The sequence below is a fragment of the Macrobrachium nipponense genome, chromosome 19 (assembly GCF_015104395.2).
Source record: "Macrobrachium nipponense isolate FS-2020 chromosome 19, ASM1510439v2, whole genome shotgun sequence".
Taxonomy (NCBI): domain Eukaryota; kingdom Metazoa; phylum Arthropoda; class Malacostraca; order Decapoda; family Palaemonidae; genus Macrobrachium; species Macrobrachium nipponense.
In genome coordinates, this window is record NC_061088.1 from 40,716,216 (window position 1) to 40,742,743 (window position 26,528).

The following is a 26,528-nucleotide window of genomic DNA, read 5'->3' on the forward strand; positions in this document are numbered from 1 at the left end:
TTGCTCAAAGATTGTAGCCTTGGGCATAGTGTGACGTGTGCTGTCAAGCAAGACGGGGGCGTTACTAAGCGACCCTCCCCTCTCTCTTCACTAACTACTCATATATTATGATATTCTGTAATAATACTTGAGCGATTTTTCTTCGTCTGTATGTTAGCGAGATGTTTTCCTTGTCTTTCCTCATTGGCATGATGAAATTCTTGCCGAAACATACATAAAACATACGTTAAAAGCGGGCGAATGGCAGAGGTGAAATGGAACGTGTAGACTACTTGAAGTCTGTGATCGCACTAAATCAGGACTGGACTTGGTAGCTGAGCCTGAAGTCTCCTTCTCGACTCAGGGAATGTCTACAGATGCCATTTCTCCCAATTTCTTTGACAATAATTATAAAAATTTACGATAATAGAAGAAATATTGCATTTTCTTGTACGGATCAATGTTTTAGGCTTATTGAGTTACGATAACTAATTAACTTGTAACTACGAAAGTAAGAGGAATTTTGACGAGATATTTCGTATACATATTCTCAATTGCCATATGAAGCTCCATGAATTTTTTCATGACTTTGCATTTTTTGCCCTATACCACCATATATAGGGGTTCCGGCCGGCCCCCTTAATATTTTAATATTAGTAAATCATTTTTGTATCATAAAAATGTATTTAGGCATGAAAATAACATCAAAATACACTAATTAGTTATTATTTATCGTCGGAAAATCCCGCGAATAGGCGAATTCACCGCAAATAATGGGTAGATATGGTCCAGAGAAAAATCCGCGAATCAGTGAGTCCGCGAATCCGGAGAACGCGAATACGGGGACCCACTGTATATATATATATATATATATATATATATATATATATATATATATATAATATATATATATATATATACAGTGGGGCATCGCTTATTCACGGATCAGTATTCACGGATCCAGTTAATCACGGGTTTTTTCTTGGGACCGTTTCTCATGTTACATCACTGGTATGAATCGCTGCATCCACGGGTTTGTTGTGTTGCGTATGCGGATTGTTTATTTTTCGGTAGGCTAACCCTCGGCCGTGGTCCGATAACTACCAACATTCATTTAAAGACTCATATAATGATATTAACTGACAATAAAGGTAATAAAACCATTCTCACCTAATATTGTCCTATCTTCGAAATAAATAGCCTATTCAAGGTTTATGTACGACGTTCATTGGTAGGCTAAGCGTAGTTGCAGTGCGATAACCACCAACGTACACAAACATTCACATTATGATATTAACTGACAATAAAGGTAATAAAACCATTCTTACCATATATATTATAGTCATATCTTCATAATAAATAGCCTATTCAAAGAATAATTCCACATCATTGCACTCAACTTATCGTCGGAGTGGCCAGCCACAAAATGTAAGCATATACCTTTACGTACGAAAATGGTTTATGTATACGGTTGCGTTCAAAGCGACATTTTTTGTTTGATAAACTTTTAGAAATTTTAATAGTAGTGGTAGTGTAATTACAGTAGTAGTAACATTAAGGCTAAAATTAATTCGAACTTCATTATTATTTTGGCAGTATTCGTATATAACTTCTCTGAACAATGAAGTCATACAAACGCTATTTGTCATAGATTATCGTAAGTATTGCTGTTTGTTATTGGCGACGAAGCGTAAACGAAATATATAAAAGCATTTTTTACCTTATATATTATCGTCATATCTTCATAATAAAAAGGCTATTCGTGGAGTAATTCCATATCAGTGAAATCAATTTGATCTATGCGAGGCCAGCCAGCTGACAAAATGTACGTACGTATATGAAAATCAAATTATGGTAGCGTTCACAGCAAGATTATCTTTCGAAATTTTTTATAGTACTATTCATGCTACGTAGTAATAATGTTTGGAATATACGTAACATTAATTTTCAATACAAAATATCATCGTTATTTTGGTAGTGAATAATAGTTTAGAATTATCATACATACTCTGCATTGTTATGGGTTTGTGGCAGTGATAAAACAACCAAAATAACGTTCTCCTTTAAGTCGTCATATCTTCATAATAAAAAGGCTATTCGTGGAGTAATTCCATATCAGTGAAATCAATTTTATCTATGCGAGGCCAGCCAGCTGACAAAATGTAAGTACGTATATGAAAATCAAATTATGGTAGAGTTCACAGCAAGATTATCTTTCGAAATATTTATAGTACTATTCATGCTACGTAGTAATAATGTTTGGAATATATGTAACATTAATTTTCAATACAAAATATCATCGTTATTTTGGTAGTGAATAATAGTTTAGAATTATCATACATACACTGCATTGTTATGGGTTTGTGGCAGTGATAAAACAACCAAAATAACGTTCTCCTTTAAGTCAACGCGTTTAGGAAAAACATGACATAGAATCGACTTTGCGACTTCGTTCACTTGATATTTTTAACGATACAATAACTATCATTTGTACTACTACAAAAACCATCTTCACATAAGTAATTTTTCGTAAGATATGTGTTGTTGCAAAAGCTAGCTTATACATAAAAGGCTTTTATAATTTAAGTCATCTTAGATATACATATGTACCCAAACTCATTGTGGGGAAATTTACTACTGTTTCCTCGAATATTGAAATACTTTAGCATCATTCAAACACTTTAATAATATAATGCATAAATACTAGGCTATACATATTTACATCGTATACAAATACTACATACAGTTATATACACATACTTTTATATACAAAGTTAACAGTTATATACACATACTTTTATATACAAAAGTTAATCATATGAGTGGTGATCAGACGACAGCTGTGCACTGGACTACGTACGTACTACTTGGAAGATAAAACAAACAAAAATTTTGTTGTTGTTAGTCGCTGGGATAGATTAACATTTTTCCAGAGATTAAAGAGCTGATTTTGTTTTGAAGGTATGTCAACCGCGTTAGTAAATAGGTATCATCTTCTAAGGAAATTTTTTTTCTCTCTTCTTTTTGCAGAAGAATCTTCAAGCCATTTTGCATTCAAAGTAATGAGAAGGAATCATTCTATTCTTCATGAAATCAGTAAAATACTTACACTAATAATAAAAACTAAAACTACGTACTGTATGCAAAACACATACATCATCGTTAGCTTCGTGTGTGTAAACGTTCATTCTAAAAAATTACAGAGTAGTATAACTAACACCTGATTGGTTGGTTGGTAGCCATGGAGATCTGTTATCCAATGACTGCCCTCTGCTTCTGTTCTATTTATAGACATATGGCATGGATGGCACTAGGTTTGAACGTTACCATGTTCGTGATTTTGTGACGACGGCAAAAATTACTCAATAATTTTCTTTATATAATTATTCCTTCGTGAAAACAATAATATAATAACGCGGTTGACATACCTTCAAAACAAAATTCAGCTCTTTAATCTCTGGAAAAATGTTAATCTATCCCGGCGACTAACAACAACAAAATTTTGTTTGTTTTATCTTCCAAGTAGTACGTACGTAGTCCAGTGCACAGCTGTCGTTTGATCACTACTCATATGATTAACTTTGTATATAAAAGTATGTTTATATAACTGTTAACTTTGTATATAAAAGTATGTGTATATAACTGTATGTAGTATTTGTATACGATGTAAATATGTATAGCCTAGTATTTATGCATTATATTATTAAAGTGTTTGAATGATGCTAAAGTATTTCAATATCCGAGGAAACATTAGTAAATTTCCCCACAATGAGTTTGGGTGCATATGTATATCTAAGATGACTTAAATTATAAAAGCCTTTTATGTATAAGCTAGCTTTTGCAACAACACATATCTTACGAAAAATTACTTATGTGAAGATGGTTTTAGTAGTACAAATGATAGTTATTGTATCGTTAAAAATATCAAAGTGAACGAAGTTGCAAAGTCGATTCTATGTCATGTTTTTTAACTTTAACTTATAGTGGTATGAAAAACACCAGTGCCGTAGCGATGCGTCATCAATATAGTGGTATGAAAATACCACATGGTGTTGTAGCGATACGTAATCACAAAGTACAAATCCTTTTTCCGGACCATCCTCAGAATTTTACGACTCTTCAACTTCAAGATCGATATGGTGAAATATATTATATAGTCATACTTATTGTTAAAATTCACAAGTTGAACTGCAAAACATTATTATATTTTGATTGTTATGTACATATATTTTTTTGTGTTTTACGGAATGTTTGTTTTGAAATAATACCTATTAGTGAACATATGGTATTAATTGTCCCACTATTTTATATAGGTGATCTTAATTATCTCACATTCATTTAACAGTATTATTAATATTTATTTAAATAAACTGTAATTAATAAATAACAATAATGAAAAACATAAAGGGAAAAAATGTTTTTGCTGCAGTAGTGGTGTTTGTTTGATTATGCATCTGACCTCACATTTCCGAAATCTGAAAAATTCCAAAAACCGAAACATCGGAATGTGTGTGAACTGCACATTTTTTTAAACACGCACACAATGTCTACACATTTACTGATACCCGTTGGTGAAAGACTCAAATTACAGTACGTACGTATTTATTCCTGAGAGAGAGAGATAGAGAGAGAGAGAGAGAGAGAGAGAGAGAGAGAGAGAGAGAGAGAGGAGAGAGAGAGAGAGAATGATTAAGGACTCCAAGGCGTGTTATTTTTACAATTATTTTATTATCTTGGGATTTTTTATTTTTTTTAATCTTGAGATTTTCTATTCAATTCTCGAGATTAATAAGAAAATTAACGTAACTTGACTAGCATCAGCACACATCTGAAATGACTCGGCCATTAGCAGGCTAAACCACCAAACCTTATGAACTTGCATGATACATGAGATACATGACAAAACACAAAACCACTGTTTATTGGTGAAAATTTGGGGGTCGCACGATATGGGAGATTGCACGTTATTCGAGATATACGGTATGTGATTTTTTTAGCCTTTTATGGAACAAAATCTAGCAAGAAATTGCCATTCCCAGTTGGCAACACTGGCCTACTCACGTTTGTCCAAGGTTGGTTTGTATTGTTATGAAATGTGGTGGTGCGGCGCGTTCTTTAAATTGTACCCATATAAACAAGTTAATTATGTGGCATCCAAAAGCCCTGATTCTTTTACTCTTATGGGAAAGATGCCTAAAGGTCAGATGAAGGTGAAGGTTTTTACGTGGAATATACTATTAACGTGTTGTGACGAAGGGAAGAGATGTTTCGCTGCATACTGTTGGTAGCATTATCGTTATTATATTACTGGATTGCACTGCAAAATCGTCGCCATCTTTTATCAACATAGATTGTTGGTGAGTACCCATATGATTTACATAATTTTGATAGTTCTCTTACCACTCATCCTCTCTTTCCTTGTAAAAAAAAAAAGAGGCCCACCATGCGTATGTAGGCTTCTAGCTGTAATCCCTAGGCTAGTAGGCTACATATGTACAGTAGTACATATACTACATTTATTTTTTAAGGCTAATTTTGTACAATAACTTTAAAACTGTCTTGAATTTAGTTTTAGGTGATAGTTGAAAACATATTTGGTGTTTGAACTAAAGTAGGCAGTTTATAAACATTGGAATAGTAGTCTTGGGTGGGTTAACTATTAAAGTAGGCAGTTTTAAGCAATTTTTGAGGGGGGTATCAGGATAACACGGGTATTTACTTATCACGGGGGGTTCTGGGCCCTATCCCCCGTGGATAACGAGGCCCCACTGTATATATAATATATATATATATATATATATATATATATATATATATATATACATATATGTATATATATATATATATATATATATATATATATATATATATATACACACATACATATATGTATGTATATAGATAGATAGATAGATCCATGTGACTTTATTAAATAAGTGAATACTGTTGGAAAATGATAGGCAGAAAATCAGTACCAACCTCTTTCTCCTTTATTCAGGCCTTGTCTTGGCACAAATGAAATACACTTGGAAAGGTTGCAGGGTAAACAAAAAGATTAAGAATACCAGGTGGTTAATTGTCAAAAGTGTTAAAATAGGAGAGATAATTGAGGATAATCTGAGATCATGCAGTCACAAACTAAGACCATAAGAGATATGGAAGCTTCACAATACAAAGTCCAAAAACATGTATAAAATGAATATATTAATTTTGTTGCTTATATTTATTTACAACTTTTTAAATTATGAAGGCATCAAGTTTGAACAAACCAAGATTTATATTTGGAACACTGATTATTTAGCTTGATGAAACAAGGTGATATTCCTTGTAGTTGTGTCGCTACCTGGGATTATCTCTTAAGAGCTGGGCTAAAAAAAACATTCAGTGCCACAGGCCTGGGACACTTTTAGGAAGGCTAGCCATCCTGAGGACTTGAGAGAATACAACTGAATTTAAAATTTGGGGGGTCAGGAATCTTGGTGGCAACTATGTTATTGGCTTAGAAAGCCAATGTGGGAGTGTGCTCCATTATTAATATTGCCTCCTGGATGTCTAGAAGTCTCCAAATACTTTTATCTAAAGAATTTAACTCATGAAACTTTAAAAATGTTCTCTGTTGGCCCTGTCATTGCTGTTGGTCAGATTGTTTTAACTTGCTATTGTAATTGGAGGCCGTCTGGTTCTATATCCTCATACTCATGTCATTCTTTTCTTTTTTAGGTAAACATGATCCAAACCTGACTGGTACCAATCATGATCACCAATAAGATACCTGTGTGTGTCATGATCCATTATTAGAACTAGAGCTTCCGAAATACGAGACACATCATTCAAGTTCATTGGTTTAAAAAAATCTTAATTCTTATTTAAATGATTGGTAATTCTTCCTACCTAAATGGCTGCTCAGGGTACCAAAAATAAGTAAAGTGTTTTAAGAAGAACCTAATCCTTTGTAGTACAAACTTACTACGTAATGAGCATATATTTTTGGCCTGCCTCCTAACCCTTCTTTATTTTATTTTTTTTATTTTTTTTTACTGTAAAGTCAGTCAGTGCTAGGAACATTTTGTACTGCCATTAAGGGTGCGCTGGTGTTGTATGTACAGATGGCAAGATGGAACTCTTCTATTTTTGTGTCCAGAAAATGAGCTGGCATGTGTTATGGCTACGTGTTATGGTTTTGTTTGTAATTTTGTTTAATATATATTTTTTTAAATCTCTCCTTACTTGAAAGTCAGTATCCAAATGTTATTCAAAGTGCCTATAATTTACACATTCAAGATTTTTACAGCTCAAATTAGTTTATTTTTCAATATTTTATACTACAGTCTATCTCATGAGAATAGATACATTACTGCCTTTCATTAGCATGGATTTAATTTCCCCTTTACAAGTTACATTACTTGTGCTCCATGAGTATATATGAGGCCTTTGATCTGCTTTACTTAATTGTATGTGAAGATATTTCTGATGTTGGTGGCAGTATCCATTTAATTAGAGAACTGAGCTAGAAATTCTAGCTCTCTCAGAGCCACCATTATCCTATGGTTTTAGAAATATTCATTTTACCTCCATCAGTTGAACCTGTTACTTTGAACACCATATCTCATTTTTTCTGGCACTAAACAATATTGTTTTCTACTTCCCCTTAACTAGCCTTTGAACTGACTGTCTAGCCTTTGATCCCTGCTTCAATCATCACTCTTTGTAGAGCACTTATCCTTTTGGATCAGCTGGATCAGCTGCATGAGAAGAAATGGGGCTTAGTGGGCTGTGTATATTACTTAATGAATAGCAATAATTCCCTAACTTTTCCTTTATATTTTACAGTCACTGTTTGAACCACAGGAGGATGATATTGCATGGGTTGGACGTGTTTGTAAAAATTTAGAGTCGGCAAGTTTGTTTGTTGATGATGAAAGTTTGGCTTTAGTGCCACAGTTAGGACCAATCAAGTAAGTTGAATTCTTTAATACATTTCATCTCTTGATATTTAAGAAAGTCAGTTTCTTTTTGTCCTTGTTTTAACAATATTATTTATGGCGAATGGTATGTAAAAATACCAGGAATTTTGTTAAAGGTCAGATTGATTGTTTAAAAATTCAGAGTACCAAAGGACAATTTGATAGTCAAATTAGAACTCCAGACTGTGCCTTGTTGAATATTTATTAAACGAAGCTTAGTGATCGTCAAAATTTTTTTCAAGTACTTTGTATTTTTTTTTTAGGTGTACAAACTAGAGCTTTTTATATTGGAGTATCCATTAGTGTAAACTGGTGATGGTTGTTGAAATTTGTAACAAGTTGGTTAACTTGTGGGCACAGGGGGGTGAGTGCCCTCACCTGCCATCACTAAGCACTAGTATTTGGCCTCAGGAACAAAGTGGGGTGGTTGAGGTGAGAACTACAAATAAAGGGTTCTGGTTTGTATACTTAGGAAAAACAAATTAATTTTAAAATTTTATGTAAGTTTTCCTATGCAAATGCAAACCATTGTCTTTTATATAGGAGACTGACTCTTTAGGGGCAAAGTCATCTCTGTCAACTGACTTGAAGTTGAACAACCCACCTGGTACAAGCCCAGTCATAACATTGAGCAAGGGATGCAACGACTTGTAACCTAATCATTCTAGCATAGGGGTGTCTTGAGTTGAGGTGTAAAGCCTCACTCAATTAAGGGAAAAATTTGGGAACTGTGCTACCCTCAAGGGGTTGTACAAATTCAGTGGATGAGCAGAGAGAGTCATGTTTTAATACTAAAGTTCTAAGACTAGTTGCTCATTTGGCTAGTGAATGGGGAGCTGTTTTATGATTGGCTGCCTGGCTGCGGGCTGAAGCCAGCTCCCGAGTGCAAGCTCAACAAGTGCGCTGATCTCAGCTGCATACCATCACACCGGGCTTCATTTTGATTGGTCAAAGGTTACGTTACGTCACTGCTGGAATTATTCATGGTATTAATGTCATCTTCGGTGTTATTTTCCTCTTGAATTGGGGAGTTTTCGTGTGGCGATATGGTGAAGTTTGCCGTTACTGGTGTGTTCCATCGCATGCAGGTCTGGAGCAAAAAGGCCTCCTGCGTCGTATTCCTGGAGGGCTTTTGCTCCTGGATGAGTAACGCCTCCAGAAGGCGCAGACGGCGAGGGACGGGTGCGCTCCCTGTTATCCTAGTGTTGCGGATAATACAGTCGCGGGAGATTGTGTGTCGGTTGGTGGTGAGGGCGTGATTCTTGATAACCCCCTCTTGGGCATGACAGGAAATTCTCTTCGCAAGACGCATAGTAATCATTCCAATGTACTTCAATACCTTTGTTTTCCTTTAATCCAGGTATGATGCATTCTGTTAAGCAAGCTTGGTGAATATTGTAGTATTTTGGTGATTAAATCAGCATAATCTGCATATTCTAAGTATGTCAACTTTCAGTTGTTACTCCAATCTAAATCATCTCTTTCCATCATTGACCACTTTTTTCATCATTAAGTCTGCAAGAATAGCAAACAACAAAGGCGATATTTCCTTGTAATATCCTGTATTTACTGCAAATTCATTAGAAAAGACCCCATCAACATTATCTTTGACTCTATACTTTATACATAATTTGAGTTAGCAGTAGATATTTAACAAGACTCCCAGTGATGCAAGACCTTCAGTAATATTGGTCTGTGGACACTGTCAAATGCCTTTTCATAAAAGTTTTTGGAATGGGATACTCTTGCGCAATATACATAATCAGTTCCAGAACATCTCACAAAGTCCAAAACATACAAAATCCAAAACAGTTCCCATAAGGAATAATGTAAATCCAATTAATCTGTTCCAGACACCCAAAAATATTTTTGAAAATACATTTTTTATAGAGAATAAACAGTTTTACATATAGAAAACAATGAGAAATAAATATAAATGACTAATGAAATGGATAAATGAATATTTAACATCACTCTTACCTTTATGGAAGACACTTGTTTAGCATATGGAAGATGGAGAGGAGGGGAGAGGGAGGAGGAGAGGTTATTGTTTGGGAGGGGAATCCCCCTTCAGAAGGACTTCAGGTATCAAAAACCTATCTGGGGTTACTTCGTTTTTTACTAATACTATTTGTGGTTACTTCCCCTCTTCATTTATTACTGGCATTAGGAGCAGCTTGAGAGTCACTGGACCCCTGTTGCACAACAAATCTGTCCAGAGAGATTTGTTTCTGGCATGTCTTTAAAATTTGCCTGAAGTGAAACAAGGCATTGTCATTAGACATATTGGAGACACGGATTAAATCTTTGTTGGGATGATAATTCTCCACAAAATCTTTAATATCACTTCACTTTGCAAACATTTCTGTAATCACTGGAGTAGGCACATTATGTATGCCCATTTGCTTTTTTAATTTTTTAAACCAGCCTCTGCTGGCCTTAAATTTACTACCAGCAGCTGTTGATGTAGGCATTTTCTTACCGAGATCAGCATGCAACATCCTTGCCTTTTCTCAAATTATCACCTCAAACACTTTGCTACGAGTTCTTTTTAAATTCCATAGTGTTTCTCATTTACGGAAGGGCTGGAACTTGAACTTTCTTTGGCCCCATGATGACTTATTTACCTGTTGCACTCAAATAAAAAAGTACAAAAAAAGGACAAAACACAATGAACAAAGGCAGAATGGGTCACAGGAGAACATGGTATGCTTTGTTTGGGCGCTTGGGATAGGGCCTAGTCACGAGGTGGCCCCTGAAAGGAGCATTTCCAGGTGTACGAAATCCAAGGATGTGTAAGAAACCAGAGTCAAAATGTCGTTGGAAAAAGCCTATAAGAACAGAATCGTACGAAAACAAGGGTATATAAAATCTGAGGTTTGACTGTATGTCTTAAGACAAATATTTGATCAGTGCAACTCCTGCATAGCCATTTGTACACCCCAAGCTTTTAATTTCTTTCTCTTCACCCATGGATAATTGATTAATTGTGGGCTAGCATAAACCAGTGCTTTTTGCTGAATACGTATGAGGTTTTGTCAGCATCATTAGCCTTTTAATCCAATTAGTACTCTCTTTCATATTTTCTTGATCTTCATTGAAGTTCATCTAGACTTAAGTATAATGAGTAGGCTCTCTTCATGAACTTCTCCTTCATGAACTTCTTCTTCATGAACTTCTGTCTAGTCTTTCTATTATACCAGGTCTCATAGTTGATATTTCCATGTCTAGTCTTTCTATTATACCAGGTCTCATAGTTGATATTTCCATCTTCTTGCCCCATATTCCAGTACAGTCATGCCCCTACATACAAAAGTCCCTACGTACGAAAAATCCAGGTTACAAAGGCAAAGACGAAGATTTTTTTTGCTTCTGTGTACGAAAATAATTCAGGTTGTGAATGGGTGTATGTACTGTAAAGTCCGAGATTCGGCCGGGCCTCCGAGAACAATTTTATAACTCGCGCGCCACCAACTCATTAGACTCACCACCATCCTCCCGCTCTCCCATTGGTTCCTGATGCTAGTCACCGCTGTAAGATCCTGCTTTCCTATTGGTCAACATCTTTCCCATCATGCCTCTATGTAAAGGCATTCCTTGACCATTTTTTGCGGCAGCGTTGTCGTAAACACCTGGAATCCGTTCATTCACATAGATTTTGTTTGTTAACCCTCCACCGAAGCCCTAAAAATCAAAACCTCTCCCGTATGCCGGCGCTGGTTTGGAGTGAGCGCGGAAGCGGAAAAAATAATTTTTTCAAAAGATCACAGCGCGCTTAGTTTTGAAGATTAAGAGTTCATTTTTGGCTCCTTTTTTTGTCATTGCCTGAAGTTTAGTATTCAACCATCAGAAATGAAAAAAATATCATTATCATATGTAAATAATGCGATATATGGTAGCAAAAAAAAAAATTCATACATAATTGTATTCAAATCACGCTGTGCGAAAAACGGTCAAATCTAACGAGTTACTTTTTTTTCGTTGTATTGTACACTAAATTGCGATCATTTTGATAAGTAATACATTGTAAAACAATAAAAGCAACACCAAAAAAATATTATCACAAAATGATGCACGAATTCGTAACTCGTGGACGTAAATTTTTTTTTTTTTTCAAAAATTCACCGTAAATCTGAATATTGTTCTAGAGACTTCCAATTTGTTTCAAAATGAAACAAAATGATTGAATATTACGATACTGTAAGAGTTTTAGATTAGAATTTCAGATTTCGACCATTTCAGATGAGTTAAAGTTGACCAAATGTCGAAATTTTTATTTATATATTTTTTTATATGCAAATATTTCGGAAGTGAGAAAAGCTACAACCTTCAATTATTTTTTGATGTATTCTTCATGAATTTGCGCACATTTTGATATATGAAACTCTATAAAACGGCTAATATGAAAAGGAGCAAATATTAGGATAATGCGACGTACGCATTTCGGAGATTTGCGGCCGCGAATCGGCCCGCGGAGGGAAAGAAAGTTTTTTTTTAAAATTCACCATAAATCTAAATATTGTGCTAGACACTTCGAATTTGTTTCAAAATGAAGATAACTGACTGAATATTACTAGATTGTAAGAGTTTTAGCTTACAATAGCGTTTTTCGACTTTCGGTAGAGTCAAAGTTGACCGAACGTGGTTTTTTTTCTATTTATCGTGATTTATATGCAAATATTTCGAAAAAGAGAAAAGCTACAACCTTCAATCATTTTTTTTTGTATTCTACATGAAATTGCACACATTTTTATATATAAAACTTTATGTAACGGCTAATTTTAAATGGTGCAAACATTTCGACAATCGCACAAAAAAATTTCTGATTTTTTTCGGAAGAGTTACCGCGGGGACGTAAGGAAAATGTTTTTTTTTTTCATAAATTCACCATAAATCGAAATATTGTGCTAGAGACTTCCAATTTGTAGCAAAATGAAGGTAAATGATTGAATATTACTAGAATATAAGAGTTTCAGCTTACAATTGCGTTTTTCGACCATTTCGGTAGAGTCAAAGTTGACCGAAGGTTGAAATTTTTGCACTTATCATTATTTATATGAAAATATTTCAAAAGTGATAAAAGCTACAACCATGGGTTGTTTATAGTTGTATTGCGCATTAAATTGCACACATTTCCATATATAAAACTTTATGTAACTACAAATTTAAAATGGTGCAAACATTAGGACAATCGCACGAAAAAATTTATCGGAAGAGTTACCGCGCGGACATAAGGAAAAAGTTTTTCCATAAATTCACCATAAATCGAAATATTGTGCTAGAGACGTTCAATTTGTTGCAAAATGAAGGCAAATGATTGAATATTACTAGAATATAAGAGTTTTAGCTTACAATTGTGTTTTTCGACCATTTCGGTAGAGTCAAAGTTGACTGAAGGTTGAAATTTTGGCACTTATCGTTATTTATATGAAAATATTTAAAAACTGATAAAAGCTACAACCATGAGTATTTTTTAGTTGTATTCTACATGAAATTGCGCACATTTTCATATATAATACTCCATGTAACGGCTAATTTAAAATGGTGCAAAAATTATGTCAAAGTGACAAAATAATTTTTGAGATGTGTCACTGATACTTTTTAGTGCGATAAAAAAGAAATTCGCGCTTGCGCGCCTGCGTAACGATTGTAAACAAAACAACACCTTGATCCGTGAACGCCCAGCATCCCCCCAAGGCGCATGATTCAAAAGTTTTCGGCTGGTAGGCCTATAAGTATTTTTCCGCGAATTTAAAAAAAAACTTTTTTGAGTCGACGTGCAATACGTCCAATCGGCATATGGGAGACATTTTGACTGGACGTTTAATACGTCCAATCGGCGTAAGAGGGTTAATGTAAATTCGTTTTAGTGATTTCGCTTTTGTTGTACTGTAAGTTACTTTATCGTGTTGTGTGTGAACTTGATTACTTACGTTATTAGCCGTGGGTCCCAAGAATGTTGCTGAAGTTCACGGAAAGAAGAGGATGCTTTCTATGGAGACGAAGAGGGAGATAATCAAGAAGTGTTAATGTTTTCTGCCATTTGTTCATGTGTTTCTTAAAGTTTAGTGTTAAATGTGTTTTGCCATATTTTAACCCTTAAACGCCGAGTCGATATTTCCTAAAGTGTCTCCCGTATGCCTGCGGCGTTCGCGAGTGAGCGTAGAAGTGGAAAAAAAGTTTTTTTCAAAAAAATCACAGAACGCTTAATTTTCAAGATTTAAGAGCTCATTTTTGGCTCCTTTTTTTTTGTCATTCCCTGAAGTTTAGTATGCAACCATCTGAAATAAAAAAAATATCATATATAAATATTGGAATATATGACAGTGCAAAAAAAATATTTCATATATAATTGTATACAAATCGTGCTTTGAGGAAAATGGTTAAAGCTAATGAGTTACTTTTTTTTATTTGTATTGTACACTAAATTGCGATGATTTTGGTATATAACAAATTGTGAAACGATCAAAGTAACACAGAGAAAATATCACAATATGATGCATGAATTCGTAACACGTGGACGTAAAAAAAAAGCTGTTTGCAAAAATTCACCATAAATCGAAATATTGTGCTAGAGACTTCCCGTTTGTTGCAAAATGAAGGTAATTGATTGAATATTACTAGACTGTAAATGTTATAGCTTACAATTGCAGCTTTCGACCATTTCGGTCGAGTTAAAGTTGACCAAAGGTCAAATTTTTTCTATTTATCATTATTTATATGAAAATATTTCAAAACTAGTAAAAGATACAACCATGTAAATGTTATAGCTTACAATTGCAGCTTTCGACCATTTTGGTCGAGTTAAAGTTGACCAAAGGTCAAATTTTTTCTATTTATCATTATTTATATGAAAATATTTCAAAACTGGTAAAAGATACAACCATGGGTTGTTTTTTGTTGTATCCTACATGAAGCTGCGCACATTTTCATATATAAAACTTTATGTAATGGTTAATTTAAAATGGTGCAAACATTACGACAATCGGACGAAAAAATTTATGATTTTTTCGGAAGAGTTACCGCGCGGACTTAAGGAAAAAGGGATTTTGACGAAGGAAAAATCTATTTCTGGGGAGAGACCTGTGTCACCCGGTGAAAAGATCCTTCTAGCTTCTTTTCTGCAATTTCTCCTAGCAATCGCAAAGTCGTACAAGTCACATTGCATGCTTAAAAGTAACGACTTCGCAATGACCTTAAACAGCAGCTCCTGAGCGTACTCCCGAGCCGCCGTCTCTGTCATCACTAGGGAGTTAAGAGACCTTGCGAGACGTGTCTTAGCGTCAAATTCGGCTTGGATCAATGCGTCTGACAGCCTAGGAAGGCGTTCACTAAACAAGGTGATTGCACAATCTGGCTTCAGCTTGCATACCGAGAACGTAGCTGGCAAATCCTCCCACAAATCCTCCCTACCTGGGAGTAGTAAAGATGTGGGATCTGTCTCCCTAAGCTGGGGCATGGGCTCTTCTCGAGTCACTGCCTGGAGTGTAAGTTCTGCTACCTTTGATGTAAAAGGTAAGGGGTTCCCGACATCAGTTGTAAACATGGTGAAAGGACTTTTAAAAGCTGTTACTCTAGTATTTGAGCAGTCCCACTCTTCTAGGCTCCGTATCCATGTTTGCTGAGCCTGATCTCTAGAAAGGATAACAGTCTCCTTGGGGACCTTATCCTCTCTAACCAGAGCTGCCTCCGTAAGCCTAACATAGCCTATAAATGGAGGCTGTAAACCTTCGGGGAAAAACTCGAAATCCTCGAGCCTACGTGTGCCGCAACCTTCTATAGTCAACATCCCATTGACAAACGGAGCGAAGTTAGCCGCCCTCCAGGGATTACCGGGGTGGAAAGGAGGGAGCGTGGACCCGTCAGGCATGCTCTGAGCTTGCATCAAGCTACTAGAAGGGGCCGAAACTGCCGACTCCTGTCTGAGACCTGCAATCAGGGAGTCCTGAGCACCTAACCTGCTAAACACCTCTTCAAACCTTGCTGCAACTGAGCTGAGTAAGCTACCAAGGCTACTGACCTGATTTCACTGGGCGACACGGCTTCCTCGCCCAGAAATAGATTTTTCCTACATCAAAATCCCTTTCTAAATATACCAGAGAAAAAGTTAGCATTGGTATGCAGAGGTTACTACCCTCGCACGAGCACCCAAAAGGCGTCATGTATAAAGTTCGGGGCTTGTGAAAACCACTATTCACAGGTCTCCTGCCATTTAGAGTATTCCTTCCCAAAACCCCAATATGGGGTGTGCCCCGAGAACGGTCACTCCCACATCGCCTCCGTACTACCACTGTTGACGCCCGATGCGAGCGCCCTCACTCAATCTTTGCTTTTCTAGTTACCTTTCCTGGCTTGGATAGTTATAGGGGTGGGAAAAATTGGGTTGGGTTCACCTGGCGACACAAGTCTCTCCCCAGAAATAGATTTTTCCTTCGTCAAAATCCCTTTTCTGGGTCGACCTGTGTTCGCCGGTGAAAATATACAAGAGAATGCCTTCCAAGCCAAAAGTTCTTTAAAGAGTAAACTTAAGAGGAGAAATGAAATATTTTGTTAAAATATATAAGTTTACTTAAAATAAAAACCATATGAACGATAGAAAACTTAATAAACTAGTACTTAAAGACTAAGACTTAAGTTAAGGCTTATAATTAATTATTCTTAATGGTAGAACAAAGGTAATTATCAGATAGGTATCATATTTGATACAAAGTTTTGGATATGAATGACCGGATCATAAAGCTTGTCCGGGATTGGTTACATATGTACATCCTGAGTGATTTGGGGACGCCGGGCTCTCCCTCACCGAGTAGAGAGGCATCGTGGCGAGTATTAATGAGGCAGGTAGAAAGGAGGAGGGGGGGGGGGGATAGAGAAATGAAGGACAGAAGGTTATAGGAAATGTTATTCGGGGGAGACTAAACTCCCTGCGGCTATAGCTGAATATTTTAGAGCTTGTAAGTTTTTCAGATAGTGGCGTTTGAAAACTGATGAAGATTTCCAACCCGTATATTTTTTAAGATCCTCAAAGTTCATATTTTGAAAATAATTAATTGATGTAGCTACCGCCCGAATGTCATGAGCATGTGGAAATGACTCCGGGTTTGCCTGTTTTATGAAATAAAGTATCTGTTGTCTAATGCCTTTTATAGAGATCGTGCCACCCTGTTCTCTAATAAAGAGAGGACCTGAGGACTTTGTGGAGGTCCTGGCCAAAAAGGACTTAAGAGTTGCAACAGGACACAGAGATGTGTCCTGGGGCAGAGGAACAATTTTCCAAGGAGACCACCTATTTTGGGGGTCCTCATTTTTTGCCAGGAAACTCTGATCCGGGGAGAGTAATACTTCTCCTGATGGAAGGAAATCTATGTTTTCTGAATTACGAGAGAGAGCTGAAAGTTCAGATATTCTGGCGCCTGAGGCCATAGCTGTTAGAAACAAAGTCTTTCTTAGAAGAGTAATATATGTACAAGATTCATTATCCGTGTCTGACGCTAGTTTTAGGACATCATTCAAGAACCAAGTGACCTTTTGTGGACGGACAGTTGGTCTATGGCGTGCATATGAATTTGCTAAGTTTATCTTGAATCCGACTTGAAATATCTTCTTCAAGGCTGATTTTATTGTCGTAATAGTACTGGCAGCTAAGCCTTTTTCAAATAATGTTCTGAAAAATGAAATGGCCAGATTTGGGGTCATATTATGGATGTCTGAATGCTTTAAAAATTCAGCCAACTTCTTAACAGCTGAGTCATATTGCCTAAGTGTTGAATCCCTTTTGTCTGATTCTATGAACATGATATTACATGGATCAATACTCGCATCTTCTTGAGCCGCAAACTTCATGAAATCCATAAAGTTAGGGTTTGTAGAACTCTTGAGGAAGCTGACACAATTTGAGTTTGTACTACTTGTGTCAATTCTGGGCGAGGGATCTGTCTGGGATGGAGCTTCAGCTCTAAAAGGAGCGGAAACCGTTGCTTTTGGGCCAGTTGGGGGCTACCAGGGCTATTTGTCTTTGAAGGAGCGTAGCTTGTGTAACAATTTCATCAGAAGATTCACTGGAGGGAACTGGTAAATCTTCTGCCAAAGGTTCCAATCTATTGTTAATGCGTCTGTGGCATAAGCCAGAGGGTCCAGGTTGGGAGCCACATAGCATGGGAGCTTGTGATTGGACTCTGTTGCAAATAAATCCACTTGTAGTTCCGGAATCTGATTGGAAATCCACTGGAATGAATTCATGTCTAGGGATCATTCTGACTCTAGTGGCGTGGTCCTGGATAGAGCGTCCGCTATTACATTCCTGACTCCTGCCAGATGGGTTGCTGACAGGTGCCAGTGCATCTTTGCTGCCAAGGTAAATAATGCTATTAGAACATGATTCAGTTTGCTTGATTTGGAACCTCCCCTGTTTATGCAATGGACTACCACTAGGCTGTCTGAGACTATCCTCACATGGTTGTTCTTGGGTGGAGATAACTTTTTTAGTGTCAGAAAAACTGCCGTAGCTTCTAATACGTTTATGTGGAACTGGCTGAGCATGTTTGACCATTTCCCTTGAGTTTTCTGATGCTGAGAGTATCCCCCCCAACCACTCAGTGACGCGTCTGTATGAATCTGTCACCGTCGGAGGAGGGAAGTGCATTGGCACTGACCTGGATATATTTTTGAGTTTCGACCATGGGTGAAGTCTCTTTGTCAACACGGATGGAATTACTGAGACTTTGTCTCTGAGGTGATTGTTGGCTCTCGTTCTCCAAACACGATTGATGTCTTCCAATCTGGCTTTCAGTAGGACGTCTGTTACTGACGCAAATTGCAGTGGACCGAGGATCCTCTCTTGGGTACGTCGAGAGGCCTTCTTGTTCCTGATGAATTGTTTTGTAGCTGCTGCTATCTCCTTGGCCTTCTTGGGTAGAAGGGATAGCTTGTGTTGCTTCAGGTCCCATTGTATTCCTAGCCATTGGAATTGGGAAGCTGGTTCCAGCCGTGACTTTTCTTTGTTTAGTTGAAATCCTAGAAGCTCTAGGAATTCTATGAATGGCTGTTGCTCTGCGGCATTCCTCGACTGTGGTCGCCCAAATGAGCCAGTCATCTAGGTAGGCTACCAGCATTATTCCGCGGGTCCTGAGTTCTTGCACTACTGTCTCTCCTAGTTTGGTGAATATCCTTGGCGCTATGTTGAGCCCGAATGGCATGAATTTGAATGAATACGCCTTGTTGTTTAGACGGAAGCCTAGGTACGGAGAGAAGTTCCTTGCTATCGGAACATGATAGTAAGCGTCTGTAAGATCTATAGAGGTGGTGACAGCCCCACGGGGAAGTAAGGTCCGCACCTGTGAGACTGTCAGCATGCGAAACTTGTTGCAAAGAATGTGAGAATTGAGTTTGGACAAGTCCAGGATGACTCTTCTTTTGGGTGAATTCTTCTTTGCGACAGTAAACAGACGACCCTGAAATTTCAAGCTCTTTACTCTTTTTATTGCTTTCTTCTGCAAGAGATCTTTGGTGTATTCTTCCAGGTCCGCTGTTGGGGTCTGGAAGAAGTTCACTGGTGGTGGTGGGGATCCTCCTTTCCACATTCATCCCAGGCCCTTGGAGATTATGCTGTAAGCCCAAGGGCTGAAAGTCCATTGATCTCTGAACCAGTATAGCCTCCCTCCTACCTGATAGGTCTCACTGGTTCGCTGCGGGCTTATAGACCCTGCCTCCACGGAACCCCCTGCCTCTAGATCCACTACGCAGCCGGGAGTGGCCTCTAGCTCTACTACTACCGGCTTGTCGATTGTAGCCTCGAAAAAAACCAGTGGCTTCATAGACAGGGTTGAAGGCAGGGGAGGCCATTAAGGCTGCTGCAGCTGCAGGCTGCTGACCTTGTGGGGCCTGGAGAAGCACAAACTGCTGTTGAGGTTGGACTTTTGATGTCGAAGGCTTTGACATCTGGGCCAGGGGTATTGGCTGTGCCATCTGCTGAGGATGAGCTGCCTTATATGGCGCGAAGTATCTTTGTTTTTTTCGGAATCTAGGTTGTTTACCTGTTGCCTCAAACTTATGTTTGGCAGGCAGACCCCATCGGGCATGGAGGCTCTGATTAGCCCTGGAGGCTTCTTTTAGAACATTAATGACCTCTTCTTGAGGGAAGAGGTTCTCGCCCCAGATTGAAGTTTTGATTAGCCTATTAGGCTCATGCCTAATAGTAGCCTCCACCAAAACATACTTCCTACATGCTCTTCTTGCTACGCCAAATTCGTATAAGTCCGACTGAAAAGTCTGTAGCAGACTTTTTGTCTGGACCTGGAAGAGCTGCTCGTCCTTATAGATAGAGGCTACCAACTCCAGTGAGGCCACGGAGTTGGTAGATCTAGCCAGTATAGTCCTAGCCTCAAATTCCGACTTTAGCATGTTCTCCGGCAGCTTGGGGAGCTTGTTGGAGAACAAGGTCGAGGCGCAGTCAGGGTCTAATTTGCCGACTGTGAATGTAGCTGGAGCATTATGCCAAAACTCTCTGTTGGCGGACATACGTCCTAAATGCCTAACAGACCTAGACAAAGGCACATGCATGCATGAACACTGAGCTAAGGTAATAAGGCATGAGCTCAATCGAGCTGAATTCCCAAAAATCAAATAAAATCAATAGCAAAATCTTGCACGGCACAAAAACATAACATAAATACTGCACAGAAACAGCTACTACGGTATGGGAGACTGAAGGAGCTGAATAAGAATTACACGAGGCGAGCCGGGTAGGCGAGCCTGTAGCCATGTCGCGGAGGGCACCGTCATAGAACCTAAATAAAAGTGGTAAAACGGGCCCTAACTGGCTAAAATTACGTGAAACACTTAGGCAGTACTTAACTTAGTTGCAGCAATTTCTTGGAGCTCCATCACTAATGGTAATCCAAAAAGTCAAGCGAAATAACACAGCAAAGGAAAAACACGTGCATGCTAGATTCTGCTAACAGAAAGGATGGCCGCTAGAGGCGCTGGTGTTGGCGTGGGAGCGCTGGTAGTAGTAATTGCTGGCGCGGGCTGTGTATCAGCTCTCTCTAGCAGGGGGATTTTGTGAAGGAGAGATCTAAATGACAAGAGGCCCGTGGTAGTGGTTTCACTCGCCCCAGAAACCATACCGACACCCTCCTTTTATTTAGGGTGAGCGAGTCAGAATGTTCTGACATCCCATTTTGGTTTTTTCTCTGGTAATGTTAGCATTATTTATCTTAGAAATATGAACTAAAAGGATATTTCACAAAGCGACATGGGCTGAGCCCAGAAATGCATATAATCATGAAATTGATATGAAAATACAGTAATTTGTGGATATTTCTCATTGAAAAATACCGCAAATTCGGGGATTTTTTGCGAATAGTGGGTGTAGATGTGGTCCATTGAGAAATCTGCGAATATGTGTGTCCGCAATTTTTGAAAACATGAATTATGAAATATGATCATAGCGATCATATGCCATTTGTATTCTTGTAATGTTTACATTCTTAAAATCATCAACTGATTGTGTTTTACTGACATCGTTAACTGCCATTAGCTGCTAAATGAAATGTAAATCAGAGATGCATCTTTATTCAATTTAATATCAGTGCTGTGCTTTAAAAATTCAATTTAATTTATTTATAAGCTCAGTAAATTAAATAAAGTAAAGGTGTGATTTTGTCAGTTGTGGATGTTGATTTTGTCTTTTCTGAAATTCTGCAGCCTGCACATTGCAATCAGTGTTCTTTTGACATATTCTTGCCCTATTCTTGTTTTTTTGTTTTACTGCCAAGCCTTGGAACACCCTCCTAGTTAGTTTTTCTGAAATCATAAGCTTTCTCCATCTGAGCGAAGGTCCATCACTTATCTTCTTCGTCAATCCTTTATATTCCTCATTTCAGTTAAATTCACATTTTTTCAAGTTGAAGGACATTTAAGAATGTTGAATTTCCAGCCCATTTGGGTTTGCATATTGATGGTGTAAAACTGTTGGCCTATTGGCCTAGTATACTATGTGAAATATCAGTTTTTATAGAAGTTGAATATGCGTTACTTTGTTTTAGAGAGAGAGTTGTTTCTTTTTAGTAGATATGATTATTTTTAAGAGTTCATTCATATGACTTCATTTAAAGATGTTTCAAAGCTTGTCACGAATTTAAGTAAAAATGTGATTTTAATGCTGAGAGATAACTTTCTTTTCCATTCATCCACAGAACTTTAGAAATTGAAACATCAGCTGTATTAGGGGATGGATTCCTAACTGCAATAACCAGACTGGGTGAATCTCTCTCAATCCTCCAGTTGAATTGTAAGTGAGCGCACTGTTTTATGTTCATTGTCATTTTTTTATTTTCAGAAAGGAATCTTCTCATTGGCTCTTACATAAAAGACAGTGATATTCATCCTTTAAGTCTTGGGAAAGCCTGTATATCACAGGTAATGTTGTGTATATTAGTCCATGCTCCTTTCCTTTCACAATTTCCCATTGTCATTTACATCTTCAGTAGGAGGTGAATTGGTGGAATGCTGTGATTGGAAAGGGGAATGTATATGAAGGAAGAAGAAACAAGACAGCAGCAAGAAACTGTGCTAGAAGTTAATAAGTGCTTAGATATGAGTTTTGGGTAGTTTATTAACTATCTTACAGTTTGCATATTCCCCAATATATTTGTTCTTTTTAGCTGAAAAGTTTTGCAACTAGGGTTTGTCTTGATTCTAAAAAAGGGGTTTTGATGAAGGAAAAATCTATTTCTGGGGGAAGACCTGTGTCGCCCAGTGAAAACTTCCTGTGGCTCACTTTTCTAAGTATAAACAGATCCTAAATATACCAGAATAAAAGCTAGCATGGTATGCTGAAGTTACTACCCTCAGCACGAGCACCCAAAGGGCGTCGGTATAAAGTATAAGGGCGAGTGGAAGCCACTACTCACAGGTCTTCTGCCAATTAGGGGATTCCTTTCCAAAATCCCTCCCACGGCAAGAGCCGTTACAAAAGCTAGAGCCGTTACAAAGGTTACTCCCCTTACCTTCCTCTCGCTACTACTACTACTACCTGCGCACCATCTTCATTCCTGGAATAGACCCCCAAGCTTGGACTGGTTAAGGGTGGGGAAAGAAGAAGGGATGGGTTCACCGGGCGACACAGGTCTTCCCCCAGAAATGATTTTTCCTTCGTCAAAATCCCTTTTCTGGGTTCGACCTGTGTCTGCCGGTGAAAAGGTATCAGAGAATTCCCATCCAAGCTTATCAGATACCAAACAAGTATATAAAAGGGGATGATGAAACCTAAGGTTCACTTAAAGAATAAATTTACTGTGCTGTAATAAGGCAGGAAATTTACTTATTTACTAATTACACTAGAACTTAAACTATGGCTTGAACTAGTGATAATAAGATAATATAATAAGACAATATAAAAGCATGGTATCTGAAGCAATATACAAGGGTATGTACAGACAGGTCCGTAAAACCAATATGGTATCAATACTATATACATGTTCCGGTGGCGGGATGGCAAACGAACCAGCCCTGCCCGAAGAGAGAGGTTTGTCAGGGAATACGAGCCAGGCAGGTAGGAAGGAGAGAGTATTAAGGGAAAGAAATGACAAAAGGCTAAGGGAAGGAGTTGATAAGACTCGGTCATTCAGGGGAGACTATGCTCCCTGTAGCAATTGTCGGGAATTTAAGGGCCTCTAAGTTTTTGAGATAGTGGCGTTTAAATACTGCTGGAGATTTCCAACCCATATATTTCTTCAGGTCTTCGAAATTCATTTTGTGAAAATAATTAATGGAGGTAGCCACTGCTTGGATGTCATGGATATGTGGGACCGAATCCGGGTTGGCCTGTTTAATAAAGTAGAGTATTTGTTGTCTAATACCTTTAAGAGAAATCGTACCACCTTTCTCTCTAATGAACAGGGGGCCTGAAGATTTTTCAGATGTCCTGGCTAAAAAGGATTTAAGGGTAACGACTGGACACAATGATGTGTCCTGTGTCAGAGGAATAATTTTCCATGGAGCCCATCTGTTTTGTGGGTCCTCGTTCTTAGCCAAGAACTTCCGATCTGGGGATAGTAATACTTCACCTGACGGGAGGAATTCAACATGGCCTGGATTTCTAGAGAGAGCCGAGAGTTCAGATATTCTGGCACTTGAGGCCAGGGCCATTAAGAATAAGGTCTTTCTAAGAAGGGTTATATATGAGCATGACTCATTATTAGTGTCTGAGGCTAATTTAAGTACGTCATTCAAAAACCAAGAGACTGTATGAGGGCGGTCTATTGGTCTCAGACGGGCACATGCTCTTGGAATCGAAGAGAAGTATGAATCTGACAAGTTAATATTAAAGCCAATCTGAAAAATCTTCCTTAAGGCCGATTTGATTGTAGTAATGGTACTAGCGGCTAGGCCTTTCTCAAATAGAGTTCTAAAGAACAAGATTGCCAGATTTGTGGTCATCTTATGAACAGCTGAATCCTTTAGAAAAATGGCCAACTTCTTTACTGCTGAATCATATTGCCTGAGCGTTGATTCTCTTTTATCTGATTCTATGAATAAGATGTTTAGTGGATCAATACTAGCGTCCCTTTGGGCCGCAAACTTCATGAAGTCCATAAAGTTAGGGCACTCAGAACTCTTGAGTAAGCTGACACAGTCTGAGTTTGTATTACCTGTGTCAGTTCTGGATGGGGGATCCGTTTGGGCCCGAGATTCAGTTCTAGAAGAAGCGGAAACCAGTTGCTCTTTGGCCAGTTGGGTGCCACTAATGCTACTTGTCCTGTGAAAGATCTTAGCTTGTGCAGGATCTTCATCAGAAGATTCACCGGTGGAAATAGGTAAATCTTCTGCCAATTGTTCCAGTCTATGGACATTGCATCTGTGGCGTAAGCTAGAGGGTCCAGGTTAGGTGCCACGTAACATGGTAGTTTGTGGTTTGATTCCGTGGCGAATAGGTCTACTTGAAGGTCTGGGATTTGATTGCAAATCCACCGGAACAACTTCCTGTCCAGGGACCACTCCGATTCCAGCGGAGTTGTCCTGGAAAGTGCGTCTACGATAACATTTTTTACTCCTGCCAGGTGAGTTGCTGACTGCCAATGATTTTTCGCCACCAATGAAAATATTGCAATCTATACGTGATTCAGTTTGCTTGACCTGGAGCCTCCTCTGTTTATGCATAGGACTACTACTAAACTGTCCGAGACTAGCCTTATATGACTGTTTCTGGCCGGAGTCAGTCGCTTTAGGGTCAGGAAAACTGCCATCGCTTCTAGAATATTAATGTGGAACTGGCGGAACATATCCGACCACGTTCCCTGTACTTTCTTGTATTGCGAATATCCTCCCCAGCTGCTCAGAGATGCGTCCGTGTGGATGGTTAGAGATGGCGGAGGGAATTGCAGTGGTACTGACTTGGCCAGGTTCTGGCGTTCCGTCCATGAACGGAGCCTTTTTGTCAAAATGGATGGAATTATCGAGATCTTGTCCCTAAGATTTAATGTTGGCTCTCTTCCTCCAGACTCGATTGATGTCCTTCAATCTGGCTTTCAATAGGACGTCGGTCACCGATGCAAACTGTAGCGAACCTAGGATTCTCTCTTGGGTACGCCGAGAAGCCTTTTTGTTCTTGAGGAACTGTTTCATAGCCTTCGCTATCTCCTTGACCTTCTTGGGTGGAAGGGATAGCTTGTGTTTGTTTAGGTCCCATTGGATTCCCAGCCATTGGAAGCGGGAAGCCGGAATGAGCCGAGATTTTTCCTTGTTTATCTGGAAACCCAGAAATTCCAAGAATTTTATCACCTTGGCTGTTGATTTACGGCACTCGTCGACGCTGGCTGCCCAAATGAGCCAGTCTTCTAGATAGGCTACTAACATTACCCATTGCGTTCTTAGTTCTTGAACTATTGTCTCTCCTAGTTTGGTGAATATCCTGGGCGCAATGTTGAGCCCGAACGGCATGACTCTGAATGAGTAAGCCTGCTTTCCTAGCTTGAAGCCTAGGTACGGAGAGAAGTTCCTTGCTATCGGAACATGATAGTAAGCGTCTGTAAGATCTATAGAGGTGGGGACGGCCCCACGGGGAAGTAAGGTCCGCACCTGCGAGACGGTCAGCATGCGAAACCTGTCGCAATGAATGTATGAGTTGAGACGGGACAAGTCCAGAATCACTCTTCTTTTGTCCGAGTCCTTCTTTGGGACACTGAACAGACGTCCTTGAAACTTTAGGTGTTTTACTTTCTTTATAGCCTTCTTCTGGAGGAGATCTTTGGTATAGTCTATAAGGTCCGCTGTTGGCATCTGATAAAAACCGATTGGCGGAGGAGGCCCTTTCTCCTATTTCCACCCCAGACCTTTTGAGACTATACTGTGGGCTCATGGACTGAAGGTCCAATGGTCCCGGAAGAGATATAATCTCCCTCCCACCTGCGGGCTCGCACTGGTTGGCTGCAGTTCTGCTACCTCTACCTCCGCGGAAGCCTCTACCCCTTGGTCCGCCTCGTAGTCGGGAGCCACCTCTGGCCCTGCTACTTCCGGCACGCCTTTTGTAGCTGCGAAATAGATCCCGCGCTTCATAGGCGGGGTTGAAGGCTGGGGAGGTCATTA

General features: G+C 38.6%; 1 protein-coding gene across 1 annotated transcript in view; it reads left to right on the forward strand.

The window, feature by feature from the left end:
- Window positions 1–26,528, forward strand: part of LOC135216671 (uncharacterized) — a 180,705-nt gene that overhangs the window by 65,100 nt on the left and 89,077 nt on the right. Inside the window, exons 3-4 of the mRNA XM_064252068.1 lie at window positions 7,810–7,934; window positions 22,139–22,233. Coding sequence (XP_064108138.1) covers window positions 7,810–7,934; window positions 22,139–22,233 — 220 coding nt within the window. The remainder of the gene's footprint in view (window positions 1–7,809; window positions 7,935–22,138; window positions 22,234–26,528) is intronic.